The sequence below is a fragment of the Aedes albopictus genome, chromosome 1 (genome assembly GCF_035046485.1).
Source record: "Aedes albopictus strain Foshan chromosome 1, AalbF5, whole genome shotgun sequence".
Classification (NCBI taxonomy): Eukaryota; Metazoa; Arthropoda; class Insecta; order Diptera; family Culicidae; genus Aedes; species Aedes albopictus.
This window is the reverse complement of record NC_085136.1, coordinates 200,322,934-200,350,842: the sequence shown is the minus strand read 5'-3', so window position 1 is coordinate 200,350,842 and position 27,909 is coordinate 200,322,934. Positions and strand designations below refer to the sequence as shown.

At 45.0% G+C, this 27,909-nt stretch overlaps 1 protein-coding gene across 1 annotated transcript in view; it reads left to right on the top strand.

Moving 5' to 3' along the window:
- LOC109432158 (calexcitin-1) overlaps positions 1 to 16,371 on the top strand; it is a 173,219-nt gene extending 156,848 nt beyond the window's left edge. Inside the window, exons 6-7 of the mRNA XM_062846123.1 lie at positions 15,430 to 15,565; positions 15,859 to 16,371. Of these exons, the coding sequence (XP_062702107.1) occupies positions 15,430 to 15,565; positions 15,859 to 15,969 (247 nt within the window). The 3' untranslated portion in view covers positions 15,970 to 16,371. The remainder of the gene's footprint in view (positions 1 to 15,429; positions 15,566 to 15,858) is intronic.
- Positions 16,372 to 27,909: the final 11,538 nt, after the last annotated feature.

The following is a 27,909-nucleotide window of genomic DNA, read 5'->3' as shown; positions in this document are numbered from 1 at the left end:
GTACACCGTGGCCGTGGCAATGGGCGGCGCAAATCGACGTTGGCCGCGGTGACTAGCGGTGGCCACTACTAGGAACAGCGTTGACCACGGGGTCTAGCGGTGGCCGCTTCTAGGAACAGCGTAGGTCGCGACAAAGAGCGGTGCAAAGCGGCGTTGGTCGCGGAGAAGAGCGGCGCAAATCGGCATTGGCCGTTATGACTAGCAGGGGCCGCTACTAGGAACAGCGCTGGCCGCAGTGACTAGCAGTGGTGGTCGCACCGAGGATCGGTCTCGGCCGCTGCAAAGTGCAGAGAAACGTGACGTTGGTAAATACGAGGGTCGGCGTTGGTCGCCACGAAAATAACAGTAGTAGTCGCGATGGAAAACCGCGGTGATAACCGCGACTTAGCGGATTCCCCCTTGCTCCTTTCGAAGCACTATTTCTACTATTAAAAAAAAAGACAATGCACACCGTCTTCAGCCAGAGGCTGCACAGACTGAACACATTACTTACACTAGACAACGTACAACAATGCGCTCCAACAGCTTCCCGGCGGTGTCCATTTGATGTGTCTCCAGGTGGTTTCCAGTGTTTGGACAGTAGAACTAAGGTGCGTCTTCTTCTTTTCTGCTCTGTCTAGGCACCTATGTAGATGTGCTGAGCATATCAGGGCGAGCATCGATGACCGCCGTAATGACTACTGTCGAAATACCATCGAGACCCGGTGTCTAGTTCACCTTAAGTGACTTCATTATATTGATTAGCTTCTCCTTTGTTATCGCGGCAACCTGGCTTTGGCCGGCTTGAATGTAGAGGACGAGAGTCCATGGTTGTGCTTCGTGACGCGGGAACAATCTTTCCATTACGAATGGATAGCCTTAGCCAAGACTAACCAGTAGGTATTGCCCCAGGGATTCAAGATGGCTGACTGACAAAGATTATCGAATCATCGTCATCCTCCTTGCATTCTTAGGCTGGATGCGTGGGGACCCTCAATTTCCGTCTTCATCGGTACTCTGGTAGGCAACCGTTGCTAGGTAGGGATCGCCTTGCTCTACGCAGCGCCATTCATATGTTTGCTGGTGAAGACCGTACACCTCAAAGTCGTGCTGGATCTATCGTCCGTTGCATGCGTCATAGGGGTGGATTATGAGCAGTTTTAAAAAATTCCGGGAAAGGCTCGAATACTGCTCTGGAAATTGGTTCACAGTACATTCAATAATTCAATTATTGCTTGTTCATCACAACTCTCTTCTTCATTTTCGAAACAGATCTACTTCAGTTGTCACCTAGTCGTGTCTTTAGTTTGCAAGACATGCAACGCTCGCTTCAGACTCTGTTACGACGCTACTAACGGGCCGTCTCAGACGGCTGCATCTACGGCCGTCCTTAGACGTTTGAAAGGGGGTACTAGTACCCGTTCGCACGGCTGGAAATGTTGTCTGTGGCAGGAGACTACATGCGTGCCAAAGAGGTCAAGGTGCTCATATATGATAGGATTGTTAAAGGCGATCGCTGGAAATTGCCCAGGATGGAGATCTTTCACTTCGGCTTTCTGCGCCATCGTGGGTACCCAGGACTGAAAGCAAGCATACTGGAAGAATTTCAGTAACCAAGTATGCTGTGCTGTAAAATTGGAAGGTAGGCGAACGACTTCTTCTGATTCTAGCGATGGTTTTGAACATGAGTCATTTATAGAGGAAGGGAGTAGATAGAAAACATACCAAGGGGTTGTCCATTAATGACAAAGGGCCGTACACTTACTAGAAGTCAGTTTTTCACCAGATGGTGGAAAAATCCCAAACGATTTCCATTAATTTTTGGTAAGGTACGATCTGAATCCTTCAAAGTAGTGCTCTGTCGCTCGGCACCTTTCCGTATAAGTGAGCCCCCTAGCAAGAAACCGCGGCTTATACAAACTTACTTTACCATGCACCGTTTACTTTTCCCGGTCAAAAATAATACTTTCTCATCCCCATCAGAAAGAACTTTTCAAACCGAAAACGACTGTTACGACAGCCCGTCCTCCGCCTCCTCCATGGCTTCTGCTCAGCCATCCATTTTAGTTCTTAATTTCACCAATTACATCTCCATAAAATCACTTCATTTCCCTGGTGAGTGAGTGGTTGGTGGGTATCAGCCAGTAGGGTAGAAGCTTCAGTTTTGGCCAGTCCGGAGTTTTGGCCATAGTGCGGTATTGTGCCTGTTGCGATCTAAATCGGCGTAAATTTATTTTTTACTAGTAGATCCTAATACAATATGATGATTACCGCTGTGAAAACCACACATTTTGGTTAAAAACTGGAAGAAAAAAATATATTTCCTTAAAAAATCTGCTCCCATATATCAATTTTGGCCAGGGTGCTTCTAATTTGGCCACTCCCATAAGAAATACACGTGATTGGCCAAAATAGAAACCAAACTTAAGTATATGGGCAAAACTGCGGCAGAGCTGCTATTTTGGCCAGTGCCACTTTTAATACAAAAATCAAGTATTGTCATGGTTTCTGCATTTTTCCTTCAAAATATAGATTGAAACCTTTTTTTTGACGCATTGGTTGTTTTCATAGGATTATTGGTTATTTTTATAAAAATGATTTCCCTTAGACTGGCCAAAACCGGTGCCCGCACCCTAGTGGCAGCAGCTATTCAGCTCTCATAGTATAGTTGGATATTCATTTCCACCAGGAGCCGGTGGAATGTGTTTTCCTTTGTGTTAACAAAGTAAGAGCTCATCTTGTTAGGGGAATACATCGCCGACATTGCCGACATCTCCCCACCACGCCGGCCACGCCATCGTTACCGAGCAGCTAGGCTGAAACAAGACGGTTGTCGGTCGGTGTCTGCTGCTGTGTAATGGATGCCATCATCGTTTCTTTATGTTGATTTTATCGAGTGAACTAGATGGTAATATACCTAGAGCAGCGTCTTGCCGACTGCAAGATGTTGAACATGGAACATGCTTCCGGGAAGCGTAGCAGATTGGGTGAAATTTTCGAAACTGAATTAAAACTATTCGCGAAATCCTATTACGTATGCTCGGGATAGGTTCTACCTTCTGCTATTGATTTAGTCTGTGGATTGAAATTTGGTCTTGTGTTATAAACATCGTAACTGCTTGTTATGAAGCAGCAATATTTTGAAGAATAGGGAAGGATGATTTTGCAATTTATCAGTGGAATATTTTTGCCTATGTGCAAATTTTGATCTGCAAATTGAATAAGAGGGACGCAGTCAGAAGCAACGAATGCATAGAACGGCATTGTGCCGTGTTTTGCCGTTGACGCTGTTTGGTAATAAAAGAAGCACTTTCTGGTACACTACTGTTGGATAAGTGGATTCTAGAGAGGCGGCTTTGGGCCCTTGGCGAGTAATCTGAACCGCGACAAATTATATATGACTTACATCAAATTGCGATCGTGGAAGTAAAGCTGATCATTGTTATAAGTTGGTGGAAGTTCGCATCGTTAAATATTTGATGTTAAAGCCTAGTTTGGTGTTCGAAAGGAATCGCTCAAGAAACTTCTTGACCGATTCCTGGCAGAAACTTTCCACGGTGACTGCCATTTGAACTGTCATTTCTTCGCAACTGCGTACTGTGATCGAAGAAAAACGGTTTCTTAGGCGATTCAGGCAAGTAATTTCCCATGCATCAAGATAGGCCGAAAAATTCCTTCTGAACTGCAAACAGCGCTTAAGGTGGCAATCGCTCTATTTTAGCAAGCTGGTTGATTGCCATCAACACATCCAGAAGTTACCAGTCAAGGATTACGATATTTGAATTCCGAATTAATGACAAACATGCCTTATACTCATAAGGACCTGGTGTGATGGTTGGAACACTTGACTATCATGCTGAGGACCTGGGACCTGGAAAACCGTAAAAGCCGTCGATAAATCAAAGGAAATCCAAAAGGCATCGGAAGTGGAAGTTGAATCGGTAGATCAGACCAAGGTGTGGCAACTTTCATTGGGCGTCGTGCAGAACACCAAGAAACCGAGAAAGTGGGCGTCTCGTGTAGGATTTGGCAGCTAATGTGAACAGTATCTCGCTGAACAGTATCTTGTTGATGGGACAAACAATGGAGGTTTGCAGGAAATGTTTCACCACCTGAAGATTCGCTCTGAGGACCGGAAGCACAACGTTTTCGGGAGAGATGGGCAAATCGTTCGCGAACGGTTCAAAAGAACTATAGTTCTTTGGCAAGAATGACTGAACTATCGTTCGTTTTGTTTGAAAAGAAGCTCCGTTCTCTCGAAAACGAGAAAGCAGAATGTCCCTAGGAACCGTTCTTTCAGCTTTCCGAAGATGAAGTTTGGTTTCTGAAAGAGTGAATATTGTAAATGATCTACAAAACAATCTCGCAAAACAATTCTCCGATGACATGCAGCTGGTACGAGAACGGCAGTACAGAAATATCGAGTTAATGCACAAGATAACAATTCTTATTTTTTTTTTGCAGAGTTTGATTCACAAACAAAGGTTTCTCTAATTACGTAAAAAACATGTAAAATAACTTGACTTCAGTAGGACTGTAACATTTTAATAAGATTCCTAGTACTAAACCAATGATAAAAAAACTGCCGAAAGATAGAACGGTTCACGAGAACTAGTTCTTTCTAAAGAACAACTCTCGCGCTCATTATCATACGGGCGTATCTACAATGATCGATTTCTCTTCATCGATTTTCTCTTCGGCTAGTAACTTGGCTTGCACATCATTTTTTGGTTGTTTTTATTGCTTTAGGTGCTAGTCCTAGTCGTCATTCATCGAAATACACCGAAAGATCATCCGAATATTGGTCGTATTTTCCGGAATAATCCGAAGAGAAAATCGACGAAGAGAAATCGATCATTGTAGATACGCCTGTATGATACTAAACGCGAGAACTATTCAATTGAGAACGATTCCCTTAAAAGGACTGTTTTGCTCATCTCTAGTTTTCGGTATTAAGAGAATCACCTCACCATGCTCAGTGCACGAGACGATTTCCCGGTAATCCAAGCTCGTGACAGATGGATCTTTCTTTAACTCGAAGATCATCTCGTATTCCTGAGTGCGCCGTGTTTAAATGACGATCATCTCACTCAACGCTTCCAGCTTCGGATCCTCTCTCACCTTCCTGAGAAGCTCATCGTATGTTGTTTTGTTACTCGCTTCGACGATGAGGTTATTGTAGTGCCGCTGTGTCTTCGGATTAAATATCAAGTCTTGCAACTAGAAATATGATTTATATTCGACTCGGTTTATTCACACCTTTCCCGTTTCACCATCCCAAGCTCTCTCTCTCTCCTCCTCTTCCCTTGTCACCCCAAGACGTTTACCTGTCACCTCCCATGAGCGTGTTGCTCCTTCCAGCATTCTGTCTACCCGATGCTCCCAGACCCTACAGCCCGAAATGATGACGGATATCGCCATCATTTCGGACCCATACCGAGTACCCGCCGGCAACGGCAACTGGGCCTCGGATGGGACCAGGAAAATGGAGGCGATATGGACGACGGGTAAATACCCCGTGCAGGAGTTGGTGTCTACTACCTATGAGGGCTTCGTGGTCGCCAAAGTAAACGGGGTCTTCTTCTGTAGCTGTTATGCGCCTCCGCGGTGGCCGATCGAGCGGTTCACGCAAATGCTGGACCGCTTAACGACCGTGCTAACAGGGCGAAGGCCGGTGGTAATAGCGGGTGACTTTAATGCCTGGGCTGTGGAATGGGGAAGCCGTTTCACGAACCAGCGGGGTCAGATCCTGCTAGAAACACTGGCCGTCTTAGATGTCGACTTGGCTAACGTCGGTACCAAGAGTACCTATAGTCGAAACGGAGCGGAGTCAATTATTGACGTGACCTTTTGTAGTCCTGGCCTAACAAGTAGTTCGAACTGGAGAGTAGATGATGGCTACACTCACAGCGACCACCTGGCGGTTCGCTACAGTATCGACTACAACAACAGCAGACAGCGGATAGAAGAAGAGGCGGCTAGGCCAAGGCCAAGCCCTCGTAGGTGGAAGACATCATACTTCGACGAAGAGGTATTTAGGGAAGCGCTCCGCCGTGAGCGAAACTTACTCGGTTTAGACGGCGACGAGCTGGTAGCGGTGCTCTCACGTGCGTGTGATGCGACCATGCCTAGGAGAGTCCACCCTAGAAATGGGAGGCCACCGGCTTACTGGTGGACCGACGCGATTGCGGACCTGCGCCGCGCCTGCCTACGGGCTAGGCGGCGGATGCAGCGAGCACGATCAGAGGAAGAGCGAAACGAACGGCGGGTGGTGTTCGCCGCTGCAAAAGCCGCGCTCAAGACCGAGATAAGAGCAAGCAAAAAGGCCTGCTTTGAGGGTCTCTGTCAGAGTGCCAATACGAACCCGTGGGGTGATGCCTACAGGATCGTTATGGCCAAGACGAGAGGTGTGATGGCTCCTACAGAGCAATCTCCAGAGATGTTGGAGGGGATCATTGGAGGACTTTTTCCGCGTCATGATCCTAGTCCTTGGCCTCCTTTCGTAGGACAGCCGGGGACTGGGGCTGGCGATGAGGAAATGGTCACCGATGTGGAACTTGCGGGGATAGCTAAGTCCCTTAGCGTAGGTAAGGCCCCAGGTCCGGACGGAGTACCGAACCTGGCCTTAAAAGTAGCTATTGCAGAAGCTCCCGAGATGTTCAGGTCTGCTATGCAGAAATGCCTGGACGAGGGAGTTTTCCCAGAAGCTTGGAAGAGGCAGAGCCTGGTACTATTGCCAAAGGCGGGGAAACCACCCGGAGACCCGTCGACATATAGACCAATATGCTTGATTGACACGGCGGGGAAGGTGCTCGAAAAGATCATCCTCAATAGAATGTTGAAGTTCACTGAGGGCGTAAATGGTCTCTCGAGCAACCAGTATGGCTTCCGGAAGGGGAGGTCCACCGTAGACGCTATCTTGTCGGTTACAAAAACCGCCGAGAAAGCACTCGAGCCTAAGAGGAGGGGAATTCGCTTTTGCGGGGTAGTGACTCTGGATGTAAGGAATGCATTTAATAGCGCCAGTTGGGCTGCTATTGCTGATGCGCTCTTGCGTCTGGGGATACCGGAGTACTTGTACAAGATTCTCGGAAGCTACTTCCAGAATCGCGTACTAGTATACGACACGGAGGTGGGTCGGAAGTGCTTTCACATAACCTCAGGAGTCCCGCAAGGTTCCATCCTGGGTCCGGTGTTATGGAATGTCATGTACGACGAGGTGTTGAGGTTAGAGTACCCAGTGGGAGTGGTGATTGTCGGATTTGCCGACGATATTACGCTCGAAGTCTACGGTGAAACGATCGAGGAGGTGAAGTTGACTACCGACCACTCGATCAAGGTTGTGGAGGCGTGGATGCGGTCCAGAAAACTGGAGCTGGCTCACCACAAGACAGAGGTGACGGTTGTTAACAACATGCAGTCGGCGCAGCAGACGGAGATCAGTGTAGGAGAGTGCACTATCCTGTCGAAGCGCTCTGTCAAGCACTTGGGCGTGATGATCGACGATAAGCTTACCTTCGGTAGCCACGTCGATTATGCCTGTAAAAGAGCCTCCACAGCTATTGCGGCACTGTCCCGGATGATGTCCAATAGCTCAGCGGTGTACGCCAGTAAGCGCAAGCTTCTGGCTAGTGTTGCTACGTCCATACTTAGGTATGGCGGCCCGGCGTGGGGTACCGCGCTAAGTACTGAATGCTACCGACGGAAGCTGGAAAGTACTTACAGGCTTATGTGTCTGAGGGTTGCAAGCGCGTACCGTACCGTGTCACACGACGCTCTCTGTGTCATTACTGGTATGGTGCCCATCAGCATTCTTATCAGTGAGGATATGGAGTGCTTCGAAATGCGCGGCACAAGAGGCATACGCAAGACTGTCAGGATGGCCTCTATGGTCAAATGGCAGCGCGCGTGGGACAGTTCCACCAAAGGAAGGTGGACCCATAGGTTGATACCGAGGGTAGATAGTTGGATTAGTAGGCGCCATGGGGAAGTTTCATTCCACCTGACACAGGTCCTTACAGGTCATGGTTGCTTCCGACAGTATCTACACCGTTTCGGGCATGCGGATTCTCCCGAATGCCCAGTGTGCAATGGTTTAGAGGAAACGGCGGAACACGTTTTGTTCGTGTGCCCGCGTTTTCGCACAATGCGTGACCGCATGCTTGCCACATGCGGGGAGGACACAACTCCGGACAACTTGGTCCAGAGAATGTGTAGGGATGAGATTAGCTGGAATGCCGTTTCAACGGCTATCACCCATATCGTCTGGGAGCTACAAAGGAGGTGGCGCGTGGACTCGGAGAATGGCTAGTCCAGATGCAGTACAAGAGGTGGTCCAGGGGTTCGAAGTCGGCTTCGTAGGTCATACCGGTGCCCTGCGGTCGAGATCGACCCTTACAGCGATTAAGTGGCCGCGGAGAGGAAGTCCCGGTAGCGGTGCTGTCGTGGCGTCAGTCTACTGGGTTGGATCTGAGCCCGCGGTTGGAAAGGGGTCCCCGGCAAGGGTCGGGGTAGGTGAGACCCTGCTGTCTGCAACCTACGGATGCAGCTGATAAGGCCTGAAGGGTAGTGATACCCTTGCCTTCAGCAGGTCAGATCGGGTTGCATGTGGGCATCAGTTCTTGATGTCCGCTCAGCAGTAGGGCGCGGGCGGGGTTGACCCTGCCCGCCTTCCGAGGACAAAGGGAGTGGCGAGGACCACTCGGGAAACTGGCTAAGCGCCAGCATGCTATCGTGATGGACTCTCCAGTGCGAGTCATCGATGTTCGTTGCTGCTAGGCTACGGCAGCTAACCTTGAGGGTGCGATATGCACTAGCCCCTCTCTGAAGCAATACCTTCTTGGTGGTTCCGGAGAGACGTAGGGTTTGGCGACCATAGGAATGTGTTTTAGTGGGTCGAGGAGAGAGTAGTCCTGGCTTCTATCGGCATTGTAGAAGACGGCCTCATCCCCACACTACCCTAACCTTCCTGTTAGGGTGTCTGATGAGCAGATTTATCCCCCTATGGTTTAGAAGGAAAAAAAAAAAAAAGACCCTACAGCCCCACCTTTACTTACAAAATTTTTAGAAAGAAACATAGTCTTTGAATTTCGTTGGTTGTTGCCTCTCACGCTTCCGATCGGACGGCGTTTCAATCAATTGAACGGTATCATCCATCCTTCCATCAACCACTTCGCTTGATGTGCTTTGATCCGTTTCTGTCGTCGCTGTGGGCTGAACACTGTCGTCTCTTTGTGGAACCTTCTTAAGATGCGTCACGTTTCGACGGAACTCTTTCCCGGAAGCCCGGGAACGTACAATGACATCAGACCCCTTTTTGTTCACAACATCGTATTCCTCTGCAGAGTAGTCCGCCTCCAACTTATGATTCTTTTTCATTCGCTTCACAAACACTTTGTCACCTTCCCGTATTTCGCTGTAAGTGCCTCGACGCTTCCCGTCAGAGTAGTTCTTTCCCTTCTCTTTTCGCAGTCCGTCGACATCTCGCACAGCCCCATTCTCGTAATGGACCGGAACATAAGGAAGTCTACCCCTGATTCTGCGCCCGAACATCAGTTTCGATGGTGCTTCTCCGGTAGTCGCATGATTTGAAGCATGTTATACCAAAAGAAATTCGTGCAGCTCTTTTCGCCAATCTTTGCCAAGTTCTTGTGCGATACGACGTCTCTTCAGGATTGAGCGATTTTTCCGCTCCACCTGGCCGTTCATCTGCGGCCAATATGGTATTGTGCCTTGCAAGATAAATCCGCGAAACGCGTTTGTCTTCTTCTTTTCCATCAAGTTGTCAAAATATGAGCGCACCACTATGAGCGACCTGATGGTCAGAAATTTTGCATGCGGCGCTAATATCAAATCCACATGAGGCTGCGGCGATATGGCCGCGAGGAGATGCACGCGATACAGACGCAATGTGGAAAATGGAAAAGATACCGCCGCAGCATCCTGTAGCATCACCAAATAACATCCCGATTAAATATTAAACACAAAGCCGACGAGGTGATGCATGTGCGTATTATAGTGAAACAATGTCGCGATAAATGTTATTACGATTTCTGGCCACCTGAGTTGCCATTGTGCCAACTGTTGTTTTGATATGAACGGCCTGAAGGCTGCTGCGATGCTGCTGGGTGGGTGACAGTATCTGTTCGATTTTGACATTGCGTCTGTATCGCGGGTATCTCTTAGCGGCCATATCGCCGCCGCCCAATGTGGATTTATTATGAGCGCCGCAATATCGTATTGACCAGATGTATTCTGTAGTCACGACAAAAGTTTTTGAATTTTGTGCTGGCAAATTGTGGACCGTTGTCTGATTTAATCAAGGATGGTATACCGAATCTACCAAAGACTTCTCGCAAGCAGCTGATAGTCTCCGTAGAATCAATGCAAGTCATTTCGCACACTTCGAGGTATCTGCTATAGCAGTCGACAATCACCAACAAATTCTGCCCGCCGGGAAGCGGCCTTAGGTAATCAATGGCGATATCTTCCCATGGACCAGAAGGAAGCAGAGCATCGGCTCAGGGGCATCAGGAGCAGCTACTAATGTACACCCACGACAATTTTTCACGAAGTTTTCTGTGTCAGATCGAAGATATGATTTCATCATACGCACCCCGGGGTGTCCGTCGTGAGCGATGGTCAGAACTCGTTGACGTACTCCTGCTGGAACGACTATGCGATCTCCTCGCAGCAGAACTCCTCCAACGTCGCACAGCTCTGCAGAAATAATACGATAAGCAGCTGGTAGAAGCTCAATAGTGTCTTCCATTATGCGCTTGTGGATGTTCATGATTTCTGCGTCATCTCGAGATTCACGAAGTATTTCTTGCCAAGAAACCGCGATAGATTCAGCGCTAACCGAAGCTACGTGTTGAATAACAAGTTCCTCTGCCGAATCAAATGACTGGACCGTTGTACATGAAAGACGAGAAAGAGCGTCTGCAGCATTTTGGTCTCCTCGGATATGAACGACTGAGTAATTGAAGCATTGCAATTTCAACACCCACCGTTCAATCCTTGAGCACGGTTTCGATCGTGGTGTAAATAAATACACCAATGCCTTGCAATCCGTAACCAAATCAAATTTTCGACCCAAGAGGTAAAATTGGAATTTTTCGACGGCGCATACCACTCCCAAAGCCTCATTCTCCGTCTGACAATATCTTCTTTCAGTTGTCGTGAGTGATTTCGATGCGAAGCTAAATCACTCTATCGTGCCCTTGACTATTCGTCTGCACAAGCATTGCTTCGAGCCCCGTGGGACTGGCCTCGGCAATCACAGCCGTTCTGTCACGTGCGTCATAGAACCCAAGGATACGAACATCTGACATGGCACGTTTAATGGCTTGAAATGACGTTTCATGACGTGAATCCCAAGAGAATTTGACACCCTTCCTGGTCAATGCCCTCAGCGGTCCATCCAGGGTGGCTAAATGAAGTATGTACCTGTTGAGGTAGTTGGCCAGACCCAGAAAGCTACGGATCTCACCTTCGTTTGCAGGACGACGGACCGCTTTGATTGCTTCAACTTTATCCTCAGAGGGGGCTATTCCAGATTCCGTAATCTTATATCCGAGAAATTCCAGTTCAGTAACTCTGAAGTGGCATTTATCTATATTCAGTTGTACCCCTCGCTCCTTGAGTTTAACCATAACCTTCTCTAATCGAGCATCATGCTCTTCTAGAGTTTCGCCTTCCACAAAAATATCATCAAGGTACCAAAGTGCCCTCACAACCGCAAAGAATTTCGTCAATTGTAACCGTTCGTTCGAACGTGCTTTCCGGTAACGTTAGCAGATGGCTTATGCGCCACTCCGGAAGGAGACCATCTACCTGTTTTCAGGGTTGCCCGGCCTGAGACCTCTCGAGGGAAAGGATTTTTGGGTCCAATTACTGGACAGAAAGCACGAAGCACGTCTGGCTGCGTCGTTGCAAAACAAAGACCCTCCCTTGGATTATATTCCAGACTGTTAAACCAAATAAAGAAAACCTAGCCGATAGTCTAGACCACCTTTACGCCTGTTCTCATCACTGGCTGGCTGTACACGTAATCCCCTCACTGTTTCCTGGAAGATTAGGGAGAAGTCCTTGGTTGGATTCGGAGCCAACCTCCCCAGTAAAATAAAATAAAGAAACAAACTAGACAACGATACCGAGTAACATGAAAACCTCCCCTACATTACCTCTTCTCGCTCAAAATAACTCAAACACAGGTCGGTTTGTCTGTGGTACCCCTGCTGCTTTATTCAAAGACATTCATCTCCACTTCAGCAAATTAATTCCTATATTTATTTCGTAGGCCTACTTTACCGACATTAAACTTCCTCTCTCTTTCTCTTACTCTAATCTGTACAGTCTCTCCAATTCGTTAACCTATCTTTCTAATGTTCTCCTATCACGTTTCCCAAAGGTCGATGGCCACCAACCAACGCTGTGATGTGATCACATGTTACAACTTTCTTTAGCACTCATCTAATCCATGTGAGACACTGCTTGAGTGCTTGAGCGCAGAGAGAAAAAGCTTGAATTCGCGGTACAAGTGATGGTGGAGCTTTAGGATATTTCAAATTATTTTTAAAGAATTCATTTTACTTAAGCTTAATTTATATTTATATATTTACAAAAATGCAACGAACAGAAAGTTCGTTACACAATGACTCTTTGAAAAATTTCAGGCGCAGTTATGAGGCCAAACGGAAGCCTCTTGAATCTAAACAACCCCTTTTCTGTTATAAACGTGAGAATATCTCAAGACCACAGCAACCATGATTTGTAGAAAAGAATCCCTTATATCCAACTTACTCCATACTACGCCAGTCCCGATTCGCGCCAGAATGTGATCTATGACCGGCATGGGGTGATACTCCCGCAAGACTGACTGGTTTACTCTACGAAGATCTACGCACAATCGCAATCCTCCGTTTGCCTTAGCAACGATTACCAACGGAGAGACCCACGTGGTTGGACCTAACTTTGGCTCGATGATATCTCTGCTCAACATTTCATCTAACTTACGATTAGCTTCAGCTTCGAGAGGAATTGGCAATCGTCTCACGGGTTGTACGACGGGCTTAGCTTCCGGATCCATATGAATGTGAACCTCGACGTCTTTGACGCAGGTGAACGGATCAGACTTCTCTACACGGTTTAGGTTGGCCCCAACCTGCAACACTTATAGCTGCTTTGCAGTAACATCTCCCAACGAGCAAGTTTGTCCTTTCTCCAAGACGTAGAAATTAGTGAGCACCAATCGATCTTGAATTGTGATCTCTGCTGTGAATTTCACACGGACGGCCAGCAGGTCAGAACTACCATAGGAAAGGAAGGAACGATCGGACTCTTTCGTGGAACTAGTGACGCGAACACCGGCCTGTTTCAATTTCTCCCATGCTTCCGAGGTCACTAAATTAGCATCCGCCCCTGAATCTACCAGCATATCCAAAGAGACGCCTCCTATCTCAAATGTAAGCATGTTGGTTAGATTACCATTGAAAAAAGCATTCCATCGTCGGCTTCACATTTCTCTTTCTCCTCTACCACCCAAATTTTCTTACTCGGCGGTGAAAACGATGTCTGCTTTACAGAAGAACGAAACGATTTACAGGTGCAATCAAAATGGCCTACTCGTTTACAGTTTCGACACTGTTTCCCTTTCGCTGGATAGGAATCAGACGACGAAATGTGGCCAGGCTTGCCGCAGTTACGTTGCCGCAACGTTCGTAGTATGTTGCATAGCCGGACGTCCGCGATAACGACCTTCTTCTGAACTGAACTTAGTTGCCAGAGGACGTCTGTACCCTTGTGACGAAAGCCGGAAGCGATCTCTTCGATTTCGTCTAAAGAGCGGTCCTTCAATAGCATTCTTCGGCGGAGTTCGACCGAAAGACAACCTTCAACGATGACATCGGTAATCATCATATCCGTTAAAAGCTACCTTGTCTTTTTCGAATATTTGTCGAAGCCGCAGAGGGCAGGTTGCTGTCTCAAACGAACCTAGGTGATATAAATATGATAAAGTCACAGTTACCAACAAAAAAAAACCTTATAACTACCATATAGTGGGAAAACTTTTCTCCAGAAAGTAGCTTCATCTGACGCAAACGATGTCTCTCCAGGGTATCCTGTTTCACAGGTTGGAAGTAACTGCCACGTCGTAATACTTCTTCTCAACAGCAACTAACGGAAATTTGTTTCCATCTGGAAGATTGGTGAAAACATTGTTCAACTGTGGCATTTCATGACATTTTCGGTTGTTTCATTAGAGGTTTCAGGGATCTTGACTCTCAGGAGAGCTTCGGGGTGGTTGCAGGAGTGTTTCAAAGGCGTTTCAATGTGTTTCAAGGAGTTTTAAGAAGTTTCGAGGAGTTTCTGCTCGTTGCATTTCGCACTTCAGAAGGATTCAAAGGGTTTTAAGGATCTCCAATGGCTCTCAGGAGAGCTTCAGGGTAGTTTTAAAAGGTTTCAGATGAGCGTTTTAAGGCGATTCAGGGGTTCACAGGCTCTCAGGTGAGCTTCAGGGCGACTCTCAGAGGCGTTTCATAGTGTTTGAGGCGTGTTTTTTTTTTTGTGAGAGTGTATTGCTGGGCATCCCAATAATGGGCATATCCTCAGCTAGTTTCGAAGATTCTTTACCACTAGATCATTGCTTCTGTATGTATCGCAACAAGATGAATATGGTTTTAACTTCACGCAGTTTTGTAAACTTTCGATACACGGGCACGATGAATATCAAGAGATTATTTGTCGAGATTAGATTGCTCCTGTGCAAAACAAAAATTATTAAGACTGGATGAATCGCGTATGTTTCCATTACTAATGAATCCCAACCGTGGAAATGCTGAGGATACTTCCATCTTTAGAAACAACAGTTGTTGAACTAACATTCCTTCCCTGTTCCAATAATCGAGATAACGTGACCGGCACCGTCATACATGCTTATACTTATGCTTATACAAAATGTCAAACTATCTTTCCCACGCATACCTAAGTGAGAATGTACAATCTCAAAGTGGATAGCTCAGCACTTCTTTTGGCTGAAAAACAATAGACGCATCGTTCACCCCCGGCTTAGTCTACAATTTATTGCCATCACGAATCGCCCCGAGGGAAGATGTCAGCAGCCGACAATGCGGGTTAATGTGTCATTTTGTTTATTCTTCCTAGGAACTTGACGGTTGATGGTGGTCGTGTAAGAGGTTGGTTGGAGGAAGCTGGGTTGGATCTTAAAGTTGGGGTGGTAGGAGAATGTTTAATTAGTTTTGGTGGTGATGTTTTGAAGCGAAACTTAACCGCGCATGGATGTCTTCCCCGAGGGAGAGGCGAGTGATTAAGAGGTGTGAATTTCATGCTTGTTTTTGCAGGTGGTGGTGGCACGAATAAATCAACTACTTTCTTCGATCAGATTCTAGCAGAGGGGAAACTTATTTCTGTTTTGCTTCTCTTTTTCAGATACATGAACTTCATGTTTGACCTGGAAGACGCTTCCAACGATGGAACCATTGACTCGGAAGAATTCTCTACCGTTTATTCGAGCTATGGCGTCGATAAGAACGAATGCCTGGAAGCATTCAAGAAGATGTCGAAGGTAATAAATCTTTGTTTTCGGTCTGCTATTGAATGTAGGGTGCTTGGGACGAAAATCCTCATGCAAATTGGATGATTGATATGCTTCTATATCGAACATCTGTTTCACTTGTATCGGGATGAAAATGAATAGTTGTACGTTATGGAATATTACTCTCAAAATGAATCTCATTCTTCATAGCTACCTGAAATAACGCTTAATTAAGATTACACGGAGCAAATTGAAAACATAAGCGAAGAAAAGCAGTCGTAATTGATTAATTTTCATTTTGCCTCATCTCCTTTCTGTTTCAGGGTGCCACTGAGGTAAACCGGGACCAATTTGCTGTATTGTGGCGCGAGTACTTCTCATCGGACGATTCAAGTGCTCCAGGAAATTTCATCTTCGGCAAGACCGCCTTCTAACGTGCTAGCGCAACCGAATCCTACTGCGAGATGCTTCCTATCAGCTCTTTATGCTCATCGAATGTAATGGATCGATAAAATTGATGGAACAAAATTTATACTATTATAAGTCGCACACTTTATCAACTATGGGGAAATCGAAAACAATTCTACGCTGAACGTATTCCTCGTCTTTTGCCAATACCGTTTTCTAAAATATGTATTCTAGAAATTTTATTATCTTGTTACAGAATATAGTTATGTTATTCGTGAGTTGTATTTTACTAGAGAAATGAATTATTCAGACGGTATATTCTGCTTTCCTAGAAGCTATCATGAATTATCTTAACATTTTGGTTTCATCAGCATTTTGAGAAGTATCAATCGTACGATGTCATTGCTAGAATAAACGTGTGTAACGAATTCGTGGTATTGGCCCATTATTTCCAAAGAAATCCTTATTCCTCTTTTCGAATTCTCCTGTGAGTTGAACAAATGTAAACGTCTCCCAGCAGAATCCTGAAAGTTTTATTTTTTCAACCGCTTTAAAGTTTCAGCCATAAATTTGCCTAAAAGTTCGAACTGTGTGCCTACTCCATCGAAGCACCAATAACTCATCCCACCTGATTCCAACTATTCGTTTCAGTTCAAGCCGGGCGGGAATGGATGGAAACTTAAAAAGGACGACTCCATCGGCTACTTGCCATGCAGTGCAATGCATCCATTCACCTGTAAGCGGAAAGAAAACTATGCAGAACTTATTGCAAATCTCTGCTGGCGCAGCAGCAATCAGTCAAAATTTACAAGATCTTTTCATCGTAAATTTATTGCTGCGCAAAAGTTGTTTGCAATGCTTTTATAAATGATGACAGCTCCCTAGTGGTTTATTACCATTGTTGAAAAGTTGGGCTGCTTAACGGAAGGAGATAATCACTTGTTTCGTAGAAATGATTTTGTAAGTTATGTACCAAAAAAATGGTTTCATCCTGTGATAGTCATCCTGAGATACTCGAAGCGTAAGCAATCAAACAGGCATGTCATTGTGCAATTTTTGAAACCTAACGACTGGAAACGGCTAGTCGTCGTGTCGTTCCAGTCATTAGCTATATGCATGCCTGGTTGTCAAACCATTGTCAACGCTTCAGGTTGCTGTCACGTGCACCAATGGTTCATCTGGAGATATGGGCAGTGTGCAAGATTTGGAAACGGCATTGACGAGAACAGACAGCCTTTCATAGAAGTTAGTTTGGCCGACAATCATTCTGGTGAGGTAGGATGTGATTTAACTCTAGGAGGATAATGGTAGTTTCAACGATAAACTGCCATTCGTTTAGGCATCGATACCATCAATCAGTGACAGTGGCCAGGGGCGAGGAAAGCAGAACGAAATGCTGTCTCTATCAATGACAGGTGATTGGCGATTCATTCAGTTCAGTTACGAATCAAATCAACTAGATATCTAGCACTTCACTGGCAGCTAAGGTACGGCAACTTCCAAAGAAAGTGAACAATTACATCTAACTCCTTGTATCCCATATATAGGAAATAGGAATAGCAATAGGAAAAGCCTTCTTTGTCCCAGTATCCATATTCATCTCATTTTGCTGATGTGCGCCAGTGATATTTATCGCTTTACATAGGGGTTTTTTTTATAGAATGGGAAAATCTACTGATCAGTTATCCAAGAGGTGGTTCCTCGGGTTATGTGATGATCGACACACTAAAAACTCATTCTCTCTCTTCCTTACCTTCGCGGTACGCCTGTTAGGGATGACTTCGTGAAGGGGAGGGGGAGGGGGCGTACATGAGTACTCTTTATTTGTAAGCATTCCACCAGCTACCGTTTCAAGTTGTCCTCTTTCCCCTGAATGCTTGGATCCTGGCTAGTAGTTGTAGTTCAAGTACGATTCGTGAGACAGTGAAAGTAGAGGAATCCCTCTTGTTCGCCTCCGTACACAATGTTCAACAATGTTATCCGGAGTGATATCTCTACTGCATATCTCCTGCATACTCGTTCTTTACTCCATGAAGCGTGGTCATTCAAAGAGTACATACTCCGCGGCCTCGTCGCTGTCTGCGTATTCTGGACATGCGCGGGAGCCTGCATGTCCGAATCTGTGCAAATACCAACCAAAGCACCCATGGCCTGACATAAATTGAGTCAAGTGAAAATTAACCTCGCCATGGGGCCTGCGCGTCCATTTGGACACGCTCGGTATGAGCCTGTGTGTCCATTTACCCTTGCTGGAGGAATGCCATTCCCTCTGCCACTTCAACATAGACGATGTTCAGGCGATCCGTCTTGCGCCTCTTATGCCGCATCGCTCGAAGCACTCTTCGTCTTCTGCATCACTAATGCTATGGGCATCATGCTCCCTAGCACACATACCGCGTCCTTTTAGATCGTGCGGTATGCACTGAACCCCCTAAGGCACATCAACCTGTGGATGGGTAGGGTACTCTCAAGTCGCTTCACGTTTCGATTGACCACTAGCGACCACCACTTTGACCATGCAGCTGCGCAATACCGTAATAAAAAGACCGCTTCTTCGTGGCTTCCAAATTTCAGCTTATCGTCGATCATGACCCCCAATTGCTTCAGTGAGCGCTTAGAGATGATCAAGCACTCGCCTGTGGTGATCACTGACTGTTGTTCAGACTTGCGGTTGTTTTAGCACCCCCACCTCCGTTATGTGGTGCGCGAGGGCCAACTGTCTCGAACTTATCCAGTCCTCCACTAAGCCAACTGCGTGCGTTGCTGTCAGTTCCTCTATCGACTCGCCGTAATATCATCGGCTTTTATATGCAGCTTCGTTTGAGGTTTTATATTCACTACAAAAAATATGAAAAATCTGTATATGTTCAGAGTATTATTTGAAAATTTATCATATTTTGATCAATAAAAGTGCCAAATGTTTTCAACATTTTTAAACTGTCTTAATGTAATATTTTTATACTAAACTACATATGAAGATTAGGTCCTATGCATTTTTTGTTCAGTTAATGCACTTTTATTGGTGGAAAACGTTTGGCAGATTATATGTGCAAAATATGGTATTTTTTTAAATATCGTCAACTACATAAGCACATTTTTCATATTTTTTGTAGTGAATATAAAACCTTAAACGTAGCTGCATATAAAAGCATTAGGTTTAAGCTGAAATATAAAAAGAATTGAAAAAGTTTCATCGAGCACATATTGAGATATAATGTTTTGAAAATGTGTTCAAAATTCTTATAAGTTATACTAAAAGATCTATAACTTTCATAAAACTAATTTGATCTCTCTTAAAATTTCACCAATGGAGCATTAATATATGATCCATGATTGGTCAAAATTTCAGCGTTCTTGATTGACGTATAAAAAAGTTATAAACATTTGGATGAAGAATTATTTTGACAAAAAATTTGCTGTACGAACAATTATTTGATACACTGTATGGCGCACTCGATGGCAGCCAAGCTGACGCTTTTGAACGCATTCTTCACGTCCAGCGTGATGGCCACACAATAGCGGATTCCTGTTCGCTTCTTTCGAGCGCTATCTTGGCTGTTTTGGTTACAGCCCTAACAGCGTCCACCGTCGATCGACTCTTTCGGAAGCCGAACTGGTCAACTGAGAGGCCAGAGTCATCGGGTTTCATCCGTTCCAACAGTTTTCCGGTGGCGTCCAGAAGGCAGAGGTCTGTATGCCGACGGGTTGCTAGGTGGCTTTTGCGATTTGCTATTGCGATAAGTTCGTCATTCGTCACCGGGGTGACCTCGCTATGACCGGTTTGGCCATAGGGAACGAGGGCCCATGGTCTTGTATCGTGGCGTGGGAACAACGTTACCACGATCTTCTGCAGCATCTCGGGAGAGCGTTATGGTGGTGCTGACGCGCCCTTCGTTTTGGTCATGACTACTCTGTAGGCATCACCCCAAGCGGTCGTGTTGGCTGCCTGGCAGAGATTTTCGAAGCACGCTCGCCTTAATCTCTTTGTTTAGTTTAGCTATCCTGTAGTCCTCACTTCGTTCCATTCTATCCTCGTCAGTGTGAGCTCTTTGTATCCTCCTTCTAGATTTTAGGCAGGATGCGCGGAGTTCTGCGATTTCTGGACACCACCAGTTTACCAGTTTGCGTCCAATCCTGGGTTTACACGGCTTACTGTTCTGAATAGATCAAGCTGGATAGATCGTCGGTGTTACCCTCCATAAGCAATCGCTCTTTATATGTCGGCTTATCGAAGCACGAGGTCAGAAATCACCGATGACGGTCGATGACCTTCGGTTGGGGCCTTCTTGCTCCGTATTCCCCTGTATCAAACCGCCTGATGATCACTGTGCGTGTATCCATCGTCGATCCTTCAGTCCGAGCTAGCGTTTAGCCCAGGCTCCAGAAGGTCATGTCAATGATGGACTTTACACCGTTCCTACTGTAAGTTTACTGTAAGCTTTTTGATGGTAGATTTTCAGCAGCGGTGCAGTGCTTACCGACTCGCAGTAATCGCTTGAAATTCGCAATACTAGGCTTTAAAATCTCTAAACTCGTGGTGTACGATCTTTATCCTATTTTGTTCAAGTTGAGACAAACATATGTCGCATTAGGTGGATTGTTGCAATAAATGCAGCTTGTAACATTGTCACTATTATTGCGCGATGGTTGAATTCTGATTCAGTGGTGTCGGTACATTATGAACCCCCAACTGTTAAACTGAGCGTGCTTGTTAGCCAGCGCGCTTGCCTTGGCAGCTGGGAGTGTCCAAAGCGCCCTTATTTTGTCAATGACTATCCCCCGGTCTGTTTTGTTATTGTTGTTGACGAGGGATTACAAGACTACCCCCCGGTGCGTCTTTGGCACTCCACATGTTGTTAGTGGATAAATCTTCTGAAGCCACTGTTGAGTTAATCACAGTAGCCATGCAAATGTTAAACAATTTCCCATTAATTTAAAGCATTTGGTCATATTTAGGCAAAATCGAGTCAACGTGGTTCCAGAATTATCTCTACAAGAACTCAAGCAACGTTTTTCGAATAACCCACTTTCAGGTTTGGGAGGCAGCAAAATCATGCGTAGATACTCTGGGTAACCGAAGCCTTACTATTCAAGCCCACACGCGAGAAATTCTGCATTGCACGAAGCTAATTTTTGACATATCTCAGGTCACATTGACAGATAACTATTGAGTGAATAAAGGACAAAAATCAAGGCCGTCTTTGTGATACAGATACTCATGCAGTACTGTCATTAGGGGGATTCACATAACAGCGTAAACTGATTAAACTGATTAAACGTCGCGATCACCAAGGCAATCTTTGATTATTTCATTCGCAAAATCATGAAACATTTCATATAAGCAGAAAATAATGGCTTACGCAGCAATTTAATCTGTTTAGTGAGTTCCCCTATTTTGACTTGAGAATTGTCAAATCATGTAATGAAGAATAATGGAAGCTGATGTATGTAAGTAGCTAATGGCTATAGGTAACTTTAACCTTTCTTGGAAACCATTTGAAAGGAGTCATATTTTTAATCATTATTTATTCTTTGTCAGATTTTTTTTTTAATTATGCTGTTAAAACGACAAAGGTCGCTGTACATTCTTCACCCATGAAAAAGTGGACTAATAACTCTTCGCGCACTAGGCAAAGTTGCAATATGTTTCGAAATTGTAGATTTTTTTCACCGAAAAAAATGGACAGTGGGACACATATATTCTCTGCTGATTGTTAAAGATTACACTTCACCGCATTGAAATATGGAAAATATTATGTTTAAGAAAATTTTCAGGATGCGAGGCAAACCTCGCTTGAAATTCCTAAAGATATTCCCCAAGATTTTTTATTAAAATTCATACTACAATTTGTTAACAATATAAACAGTACAATGTAATTTGGCAAAATTTATGCAGGTGTCATGATGCATCACTTAGCTTTCAAATGATTCATTGGCTTTTTGCTTTTCAAAGATTGTTTGCTTCGCGTTTTTGAAGTGATGTAACAAGGATGCCAAATGCCAAGCAAAATTCATCGTATATACAGCTGTGTTCATAAAAATAGCAGTGAAAGCCGTTTTCCATACAAAATGGTCAACTTTGACATGCTGTAACTTTGTTCTCCTATAAGCGATTGGGCTGAAATTTTGACAGCGAACTGCAAATATGGTTAATCTTGTTATATCAAAATTTGAGAATTTTCGAAGCACGAGGAAAAAAGTTAAACACTATGTGAAAATGTTCAAAATAAGAGCAGTGTAAATAAATTGAAATGTAGCTTTACCTTGAAGAAGCAAGAATTATTTTCGCATGCTATTCGAATAGTTTCCATCTTGATTACAAGTTAATGCCTAAGGTTAAAAATTTTAAAAACGTTTGCTGAATAAAAAAAAATCTAAACAAACACTGCTATTATTTTGATCAATTTCACATAGTGTTTAACTTTTTTCCACGTGCTTCGAAAATTTTCAAATTTTGCCATGACAATATTCACCATATTTGTAGTTCGCTGTCAAATTTTCAGCTCAATTGCTCATAGGAGAACAACGTTACAGCATGTCAAAGTTGACCATTTTGTGTGGAAAACGGCTTTCACTGCTATTTTTATGAACACAGCTGTATGTTGCAAGATTATAATGCACTAAGAACATGAGTTTCCTCAACATGGCTTACATTGAAATCCAGGTTGGTGGTCGGTCCATTATCGGTGTTTTCAATCGGCATCACCATAAGATCGTCTTAAATTTCTTCCAAGTCATGCCAGAGTTAAAAGCATAACTCAAGAATACTAGGATTTATAGCGTTCTCAATGCAGCCTGGTTGGCCTCCATCAAGAACGTCTTAAATTTATTTCAACTTGAACAAGGGTAAGAAGTTTTAACGTCATAAATCGTGTATGCCAAATTGTAAATATGTAAACAATAAATTATCGCACCGCGGCGGGTTTTGCGGACCGTCTGATAAATCTCATCATCTGCCCGGTACTGTTTCCAGCAATGCAGACCTTTTCCGAGAACCGGCCTTAATGCGGTGCAGCGCCTCGTTCCTCCGATCAGCATTTCCAACAGGTAAGTAGTTTGTTGATTTGTTTTGCATTTTATCGATAATTTGACCCCCGATTACACGGGAATCGACGTCATGGATGACCAAACCAACCTCATTTCAGATGCTGCAACCGGAGGAGTTTGGCACTGCACCGTGTCGAGGTTGGGTTTCCGGATAGGTGTTTTTGATTGGCAGTGATAATGGAACGTTGAAAATCAAAATCGGAAGCTGGAGTTTTTTTTTCTATTTTCTATCTATCTATCTACCCAAGCAACACACATGTTATATTAAAGTTACCACAGCGCAAGTTTTGGTTGTCTAGAAGTTTATTTTACGTTATTTCAACACAATGTTAGAATTACGCAAAATAAACTTCCATACAACCAAAACTTGCGCTGTCGTAACTCTATTATAACATGTGTGTTGCTTGGGTATTTTCTATTTTACCAAACTGTTCTTATGTAGCTGATCAGTAATCGTGGATTCTTTTTTGGTATCAAAAATTTCGAAAATTGTTTCCTTTTGCTTGTTTAGAAAATCAGTGAAAACTAAAAATTCTAGAGCAAATGCATTTGACTATTTGACTTTTTATGGAAAAAAAATATGACATCTATAAGAGATGCGCGATAATTTTTTAATTTTTTAGAGTATATGTTTGTTTCGGTAAGTCCCAGATAACAATCCAACAAATCGTTTTCGAGTTGTAATATTTTGAACAAGAAAATTACTTTTTCTTCATACACCCATTTCAAAAGTAAAATGAAATGAGGAAAAATGGTTAGGATTCACAAGCACATGAACCAAATTTCAGTAATTATGAAAAATACTGAGTCAAAAACGACAGTCGAGTCGTGAGTCGTGTTTTGGGATAAATGTTTTAATGCCAAGGGGAGAAATTGTGTTGCTTTTTTTGTTGCCGCAATCTTAGGCTTGTACGGTAAGGTGGGTGTCCAGCCATTTGGCTGAATGCCGTTTGGCCGAATGTCGTTTGGGCGAACGCCATTTGGCCGAATGCCATCTGGTCGAAAGGGTCGTTTGGCCGAATCATGATCAAATGAATTCAAAGAAGTTTTTGGCAATTTAACTGCCTATACGATCATCAGAAATATTTCCTCCTTCTAATCATAGGCTATTCTTTCTAGTATTTATACTTTTCCATCTTTGAATCATAGGCTGTTCTTTCGAGTTATACGGAGACGGACTTAAGTACTTCATTCATTTTCGGCCAAACGTCATTCGGCCAAACGACCCTTTTGGCCAAATGGGGTTCGACCAAACAACATTCGGCCAAATGACGTGGAACGAGTAAGGTAGGGGTAAGATGCCATTTTTCAAATTTTAATCATTTTCAATAATAAATAGCCTCACTTGTTTGGCATTTTGAGTGGTAACAGCAACTAAACAATATTTGCTTGATATTTTTTTTACTCGGTTTGTGGCTGCCGCTCTCCATCCTCGATCGCGTCCAATGCTGGCCAGGTCACGCTCCACCTGGTCCGCCTATCGTACTCTCTGCGCTCCACGCCTTCTTGTGCCAACAGGATCAGTAGCAAACACCAGCTTCGCAGGGTTGCTGTCCAGCATTCACATTTGCAACGTGCCCTGCCCATCGTATCCTTCCAGCATCGGAAACCATCTGGATACTGGGTTCGCCGTAAAGTGCGGCGAGCTCATGGTTCTTCCTTCTCCACCACACACCGTTCTCCTGCACACCGCCGAAGATCGTCCTTAGCACGCGTCGGTCGAAAACTCCAAGTTCTTGCAGGTCCTCCATGGTTCATGTCTCGTGTCCGTAGAGGACCACCGGTCTTATTACCGTTTTGTACATGGTGCATTTGGTGTGTTGGTGAATCTTTTTAGACCGCAGCTTCTTCTGGGGCCCGTAGTAGGCCGACTTCCGCTGATGATGCGCCTTCGAATTTCACGACTCACGTTGTTGTCAGCCGTCAGTTAGGATCCGAGGTAGACGAATTCCTCCACCACCTCTAAGGTATCCCCGTCTATAGTAACATTACTACCTAGACGGAACCGGTCGTGTTCGGTTCCGCCTACCAGCATGTACTTTGTTTTCGAGACATTCACCACCAGTCCGACCTTTGCTGCTTCGCGTTTCAGGCCGGTGTACAGCTCTGCCACCATTCCAAATGTTCTTGCAATAATGTCCATGTCGTCCGCAAAGCACACAAATTGACCGGATTTTGTGAAAATCGTTCCCTGGCTGTTGAGCCCGGCTCGTCGCATCACACCTTCCAGAGCGATGTTGAAGAGTAGGCATGAAAGTCCATCACCTTGTCGCTGTCCCCGGCGAGATTCGAATGAACTGGATAGTTCACCCGAAACCCTTACGCAGTTTTGAGCACCGTCCATTGTTGCTTTAATCAGTCTAGTCAGCTTCCCAGGAAAGCCGTTTTCGTCACTGATTCTCCATAGTTCTGCGCGGTCGATACTGTCGTATGCCGCTTTGAAGTCGATGAACAGGCGATGCGTTGGGACCTGGTATTCACGGCATTTCTGGAAGATTTGCCGTACGGTGAAGATCTGGTCTGTTGTCGACCGGCCGTCGATGAAACCGGCTCGATAACTTCCCACGAACTCATTCGTTTTAGGTGACAGACGACGGAAGATGATCTGGGATAGCACTTTGTAGGCAACATTTAAAATAGTGATCGCCCTGAAGTTCTTATGTATGGGACAGATTACCCCTCCCTTCCACTCCTCCGGTAGCTGTTCGGTTTCCCGGATCCTGACTATCAGCCGGTGCAGACAGGTGGTCAGCTTTTCAGGGCCCATCCTGATGAGTTCAGCTGCGATACCATCCTTACCAGCTGCTTTGTTGGTTTTGAGCTGACGAATGGCATCCTTAACTTCCGTCAGCGTGGGAGTTGATTCATTTCCGTCCTTCGCTGCACTGGCGTGGTTGTTTCCTTCGTTGCCGTGGTCTCCCGTGCCTACATTCTCCACGCAATTCGGCTCGCATATTTCGGCTCGCGGCACGAAGCCCTCGCGGGATGCGTTGAGCTTCTGGTAGAACTTCCGTGTTTCTTGGGAACGGCACAGCGGCTCCATTTCTTCACACTCCCCATCTTCCAGGCGGCGCTTTTTCTCCTGAAAGAGACGGTCTGCTGTTTCGCTTCTGTTTGTAGCGTTCCACGTTCTGTTGGGTCCCGTGCTGCAGCATTACCGCACGCGCTGCAATGCATTCTTCTTCTCCAAAACCGTTCTGCATTTTTCGTCGAACCATTCGTTCCGTCGGTTCCGTTCGACGTACCCGATGGTGCTCTCGGCTGCGTTTTTGATGGCTGCTTTTACTGTACTCCAGCACTCCTCTAGAGGGTCCTCATCGAGCTCGCCCTCGTCTGTCAACGCGGCCTCGGGATTCTGTGCGTATGCTGAGGCGACATCCGGTTGTTTCAGTCGTTCTAGGCTGTACCGTTGCGGTCGCTGGTACCGTACATTGTTGATGACGGAGAGTTTTGGGCGCAGTTTGAACATCACTTGGTAGTGGTCGGAGTCGATGTTGGCGCCAAAATAGGTTCTGACGTCGATAATGTCCGTCAATCAGAACGTGGTCGATTTGAGATTCCGTCTGCTGTGTTGATCTCTAGGCGTAACAATAAGGCAGGCTGTGTTAGAAAAGGTGCTATTGATTAGTAAAACGGTGCAAAAGCTGATTAGTAAAACGGAAATGGTGCGAGCAGTCTTTGTGCCATGGGGTAAGATGCCAATTTTAGACGTCCATCATTTTTGGACATTGCAGACTCCTTTTCCCCCCTGTGTCACGCTATTTCGTATACTCAATGTTTGGAGTGTCACACTTTTATAGACCCACTCTCCCCTAAACGATGGTCCTCATATTTGAATGACTCCTTATATGTATAGCTTAGCCAAAACAACCATGCGCCTCCATGTGTTTCTCAATCGTCTCGGACACACATGGTTGATCACGTCATTATTTTTAACAAAGAATTTTAGAAAACGAGAAGTTTTTGTGATCTAATTTTGAACTGGTTGACAATTAATCGGAATGTGTATTGGATAAGCAAGGCTCGAATAAATCTTCGCTGTCAAAAATGGATCGTAGTGTGCCGCGCTTGCTGATGGATGTGAACATTTTTGTTCCCGTCAGAATTTTCGTTTTTCCCAAGGTTTTTCCATCCATTCCCAAATAGTATTAACGCGGTTCGAATCGCAGTGAAATGCACTTAATATTGTGAAAAATCGAAGGAATGCTAATGAAAGCGAAGAAGTTAAAGACAAATGTGCAAATATTCTGCTATTTCTCTTATCTTCTGAGGCGGCGTCAATGTCAAAGTGGAGGAGCATCGGGACGATTCAGGAAGATGCATCGTCGTCGCTAACACACCGCAGCTGTTGAATTACCAGCAAGAAAACATACCAACTATGTACATAGATTTGGACAACTGGGTGAGATAATACCAATTTGATACTTACATGTTATGTGAACTTGCGTTTTGCGTTCTACCAGCAATTAAGTGCATAATAGGCAGCAAGGATAAAATTTCGTTGCGATGGTGTGCTGCCTTTAGTGAATCAGATGAACACTACTTGTGGGGAGACGGAGAGTGTTTATGGGATACACGATGCCGCTGCTTGGGCGACGTATGGCAATGACGGTCGGGTTTTGCGGGTGGACCTATCCAAATGGAAAAGTGGAATCTCTAGATTCAGGAATTTTGATGCTGCCGAATCATCCAATTCTGATTAGCATGGCCCTGCTACAGTGTTGAGGTTTTTGAACCGGGTGGGTTCGGTTTATCATTGGATAAGTCCTTTAAAGGTTTTTTTACGGTCCCACTGAATATCATTTCTTTTTTTTTTTATTTAGGGGTCATCCAATAAGTACGTCACGATTGGTTGGTTTATTTGTCTTCCTCTGTATTTATGGGAGGAAAGTTATTGGTTTCCTTAATGCTAATATGCA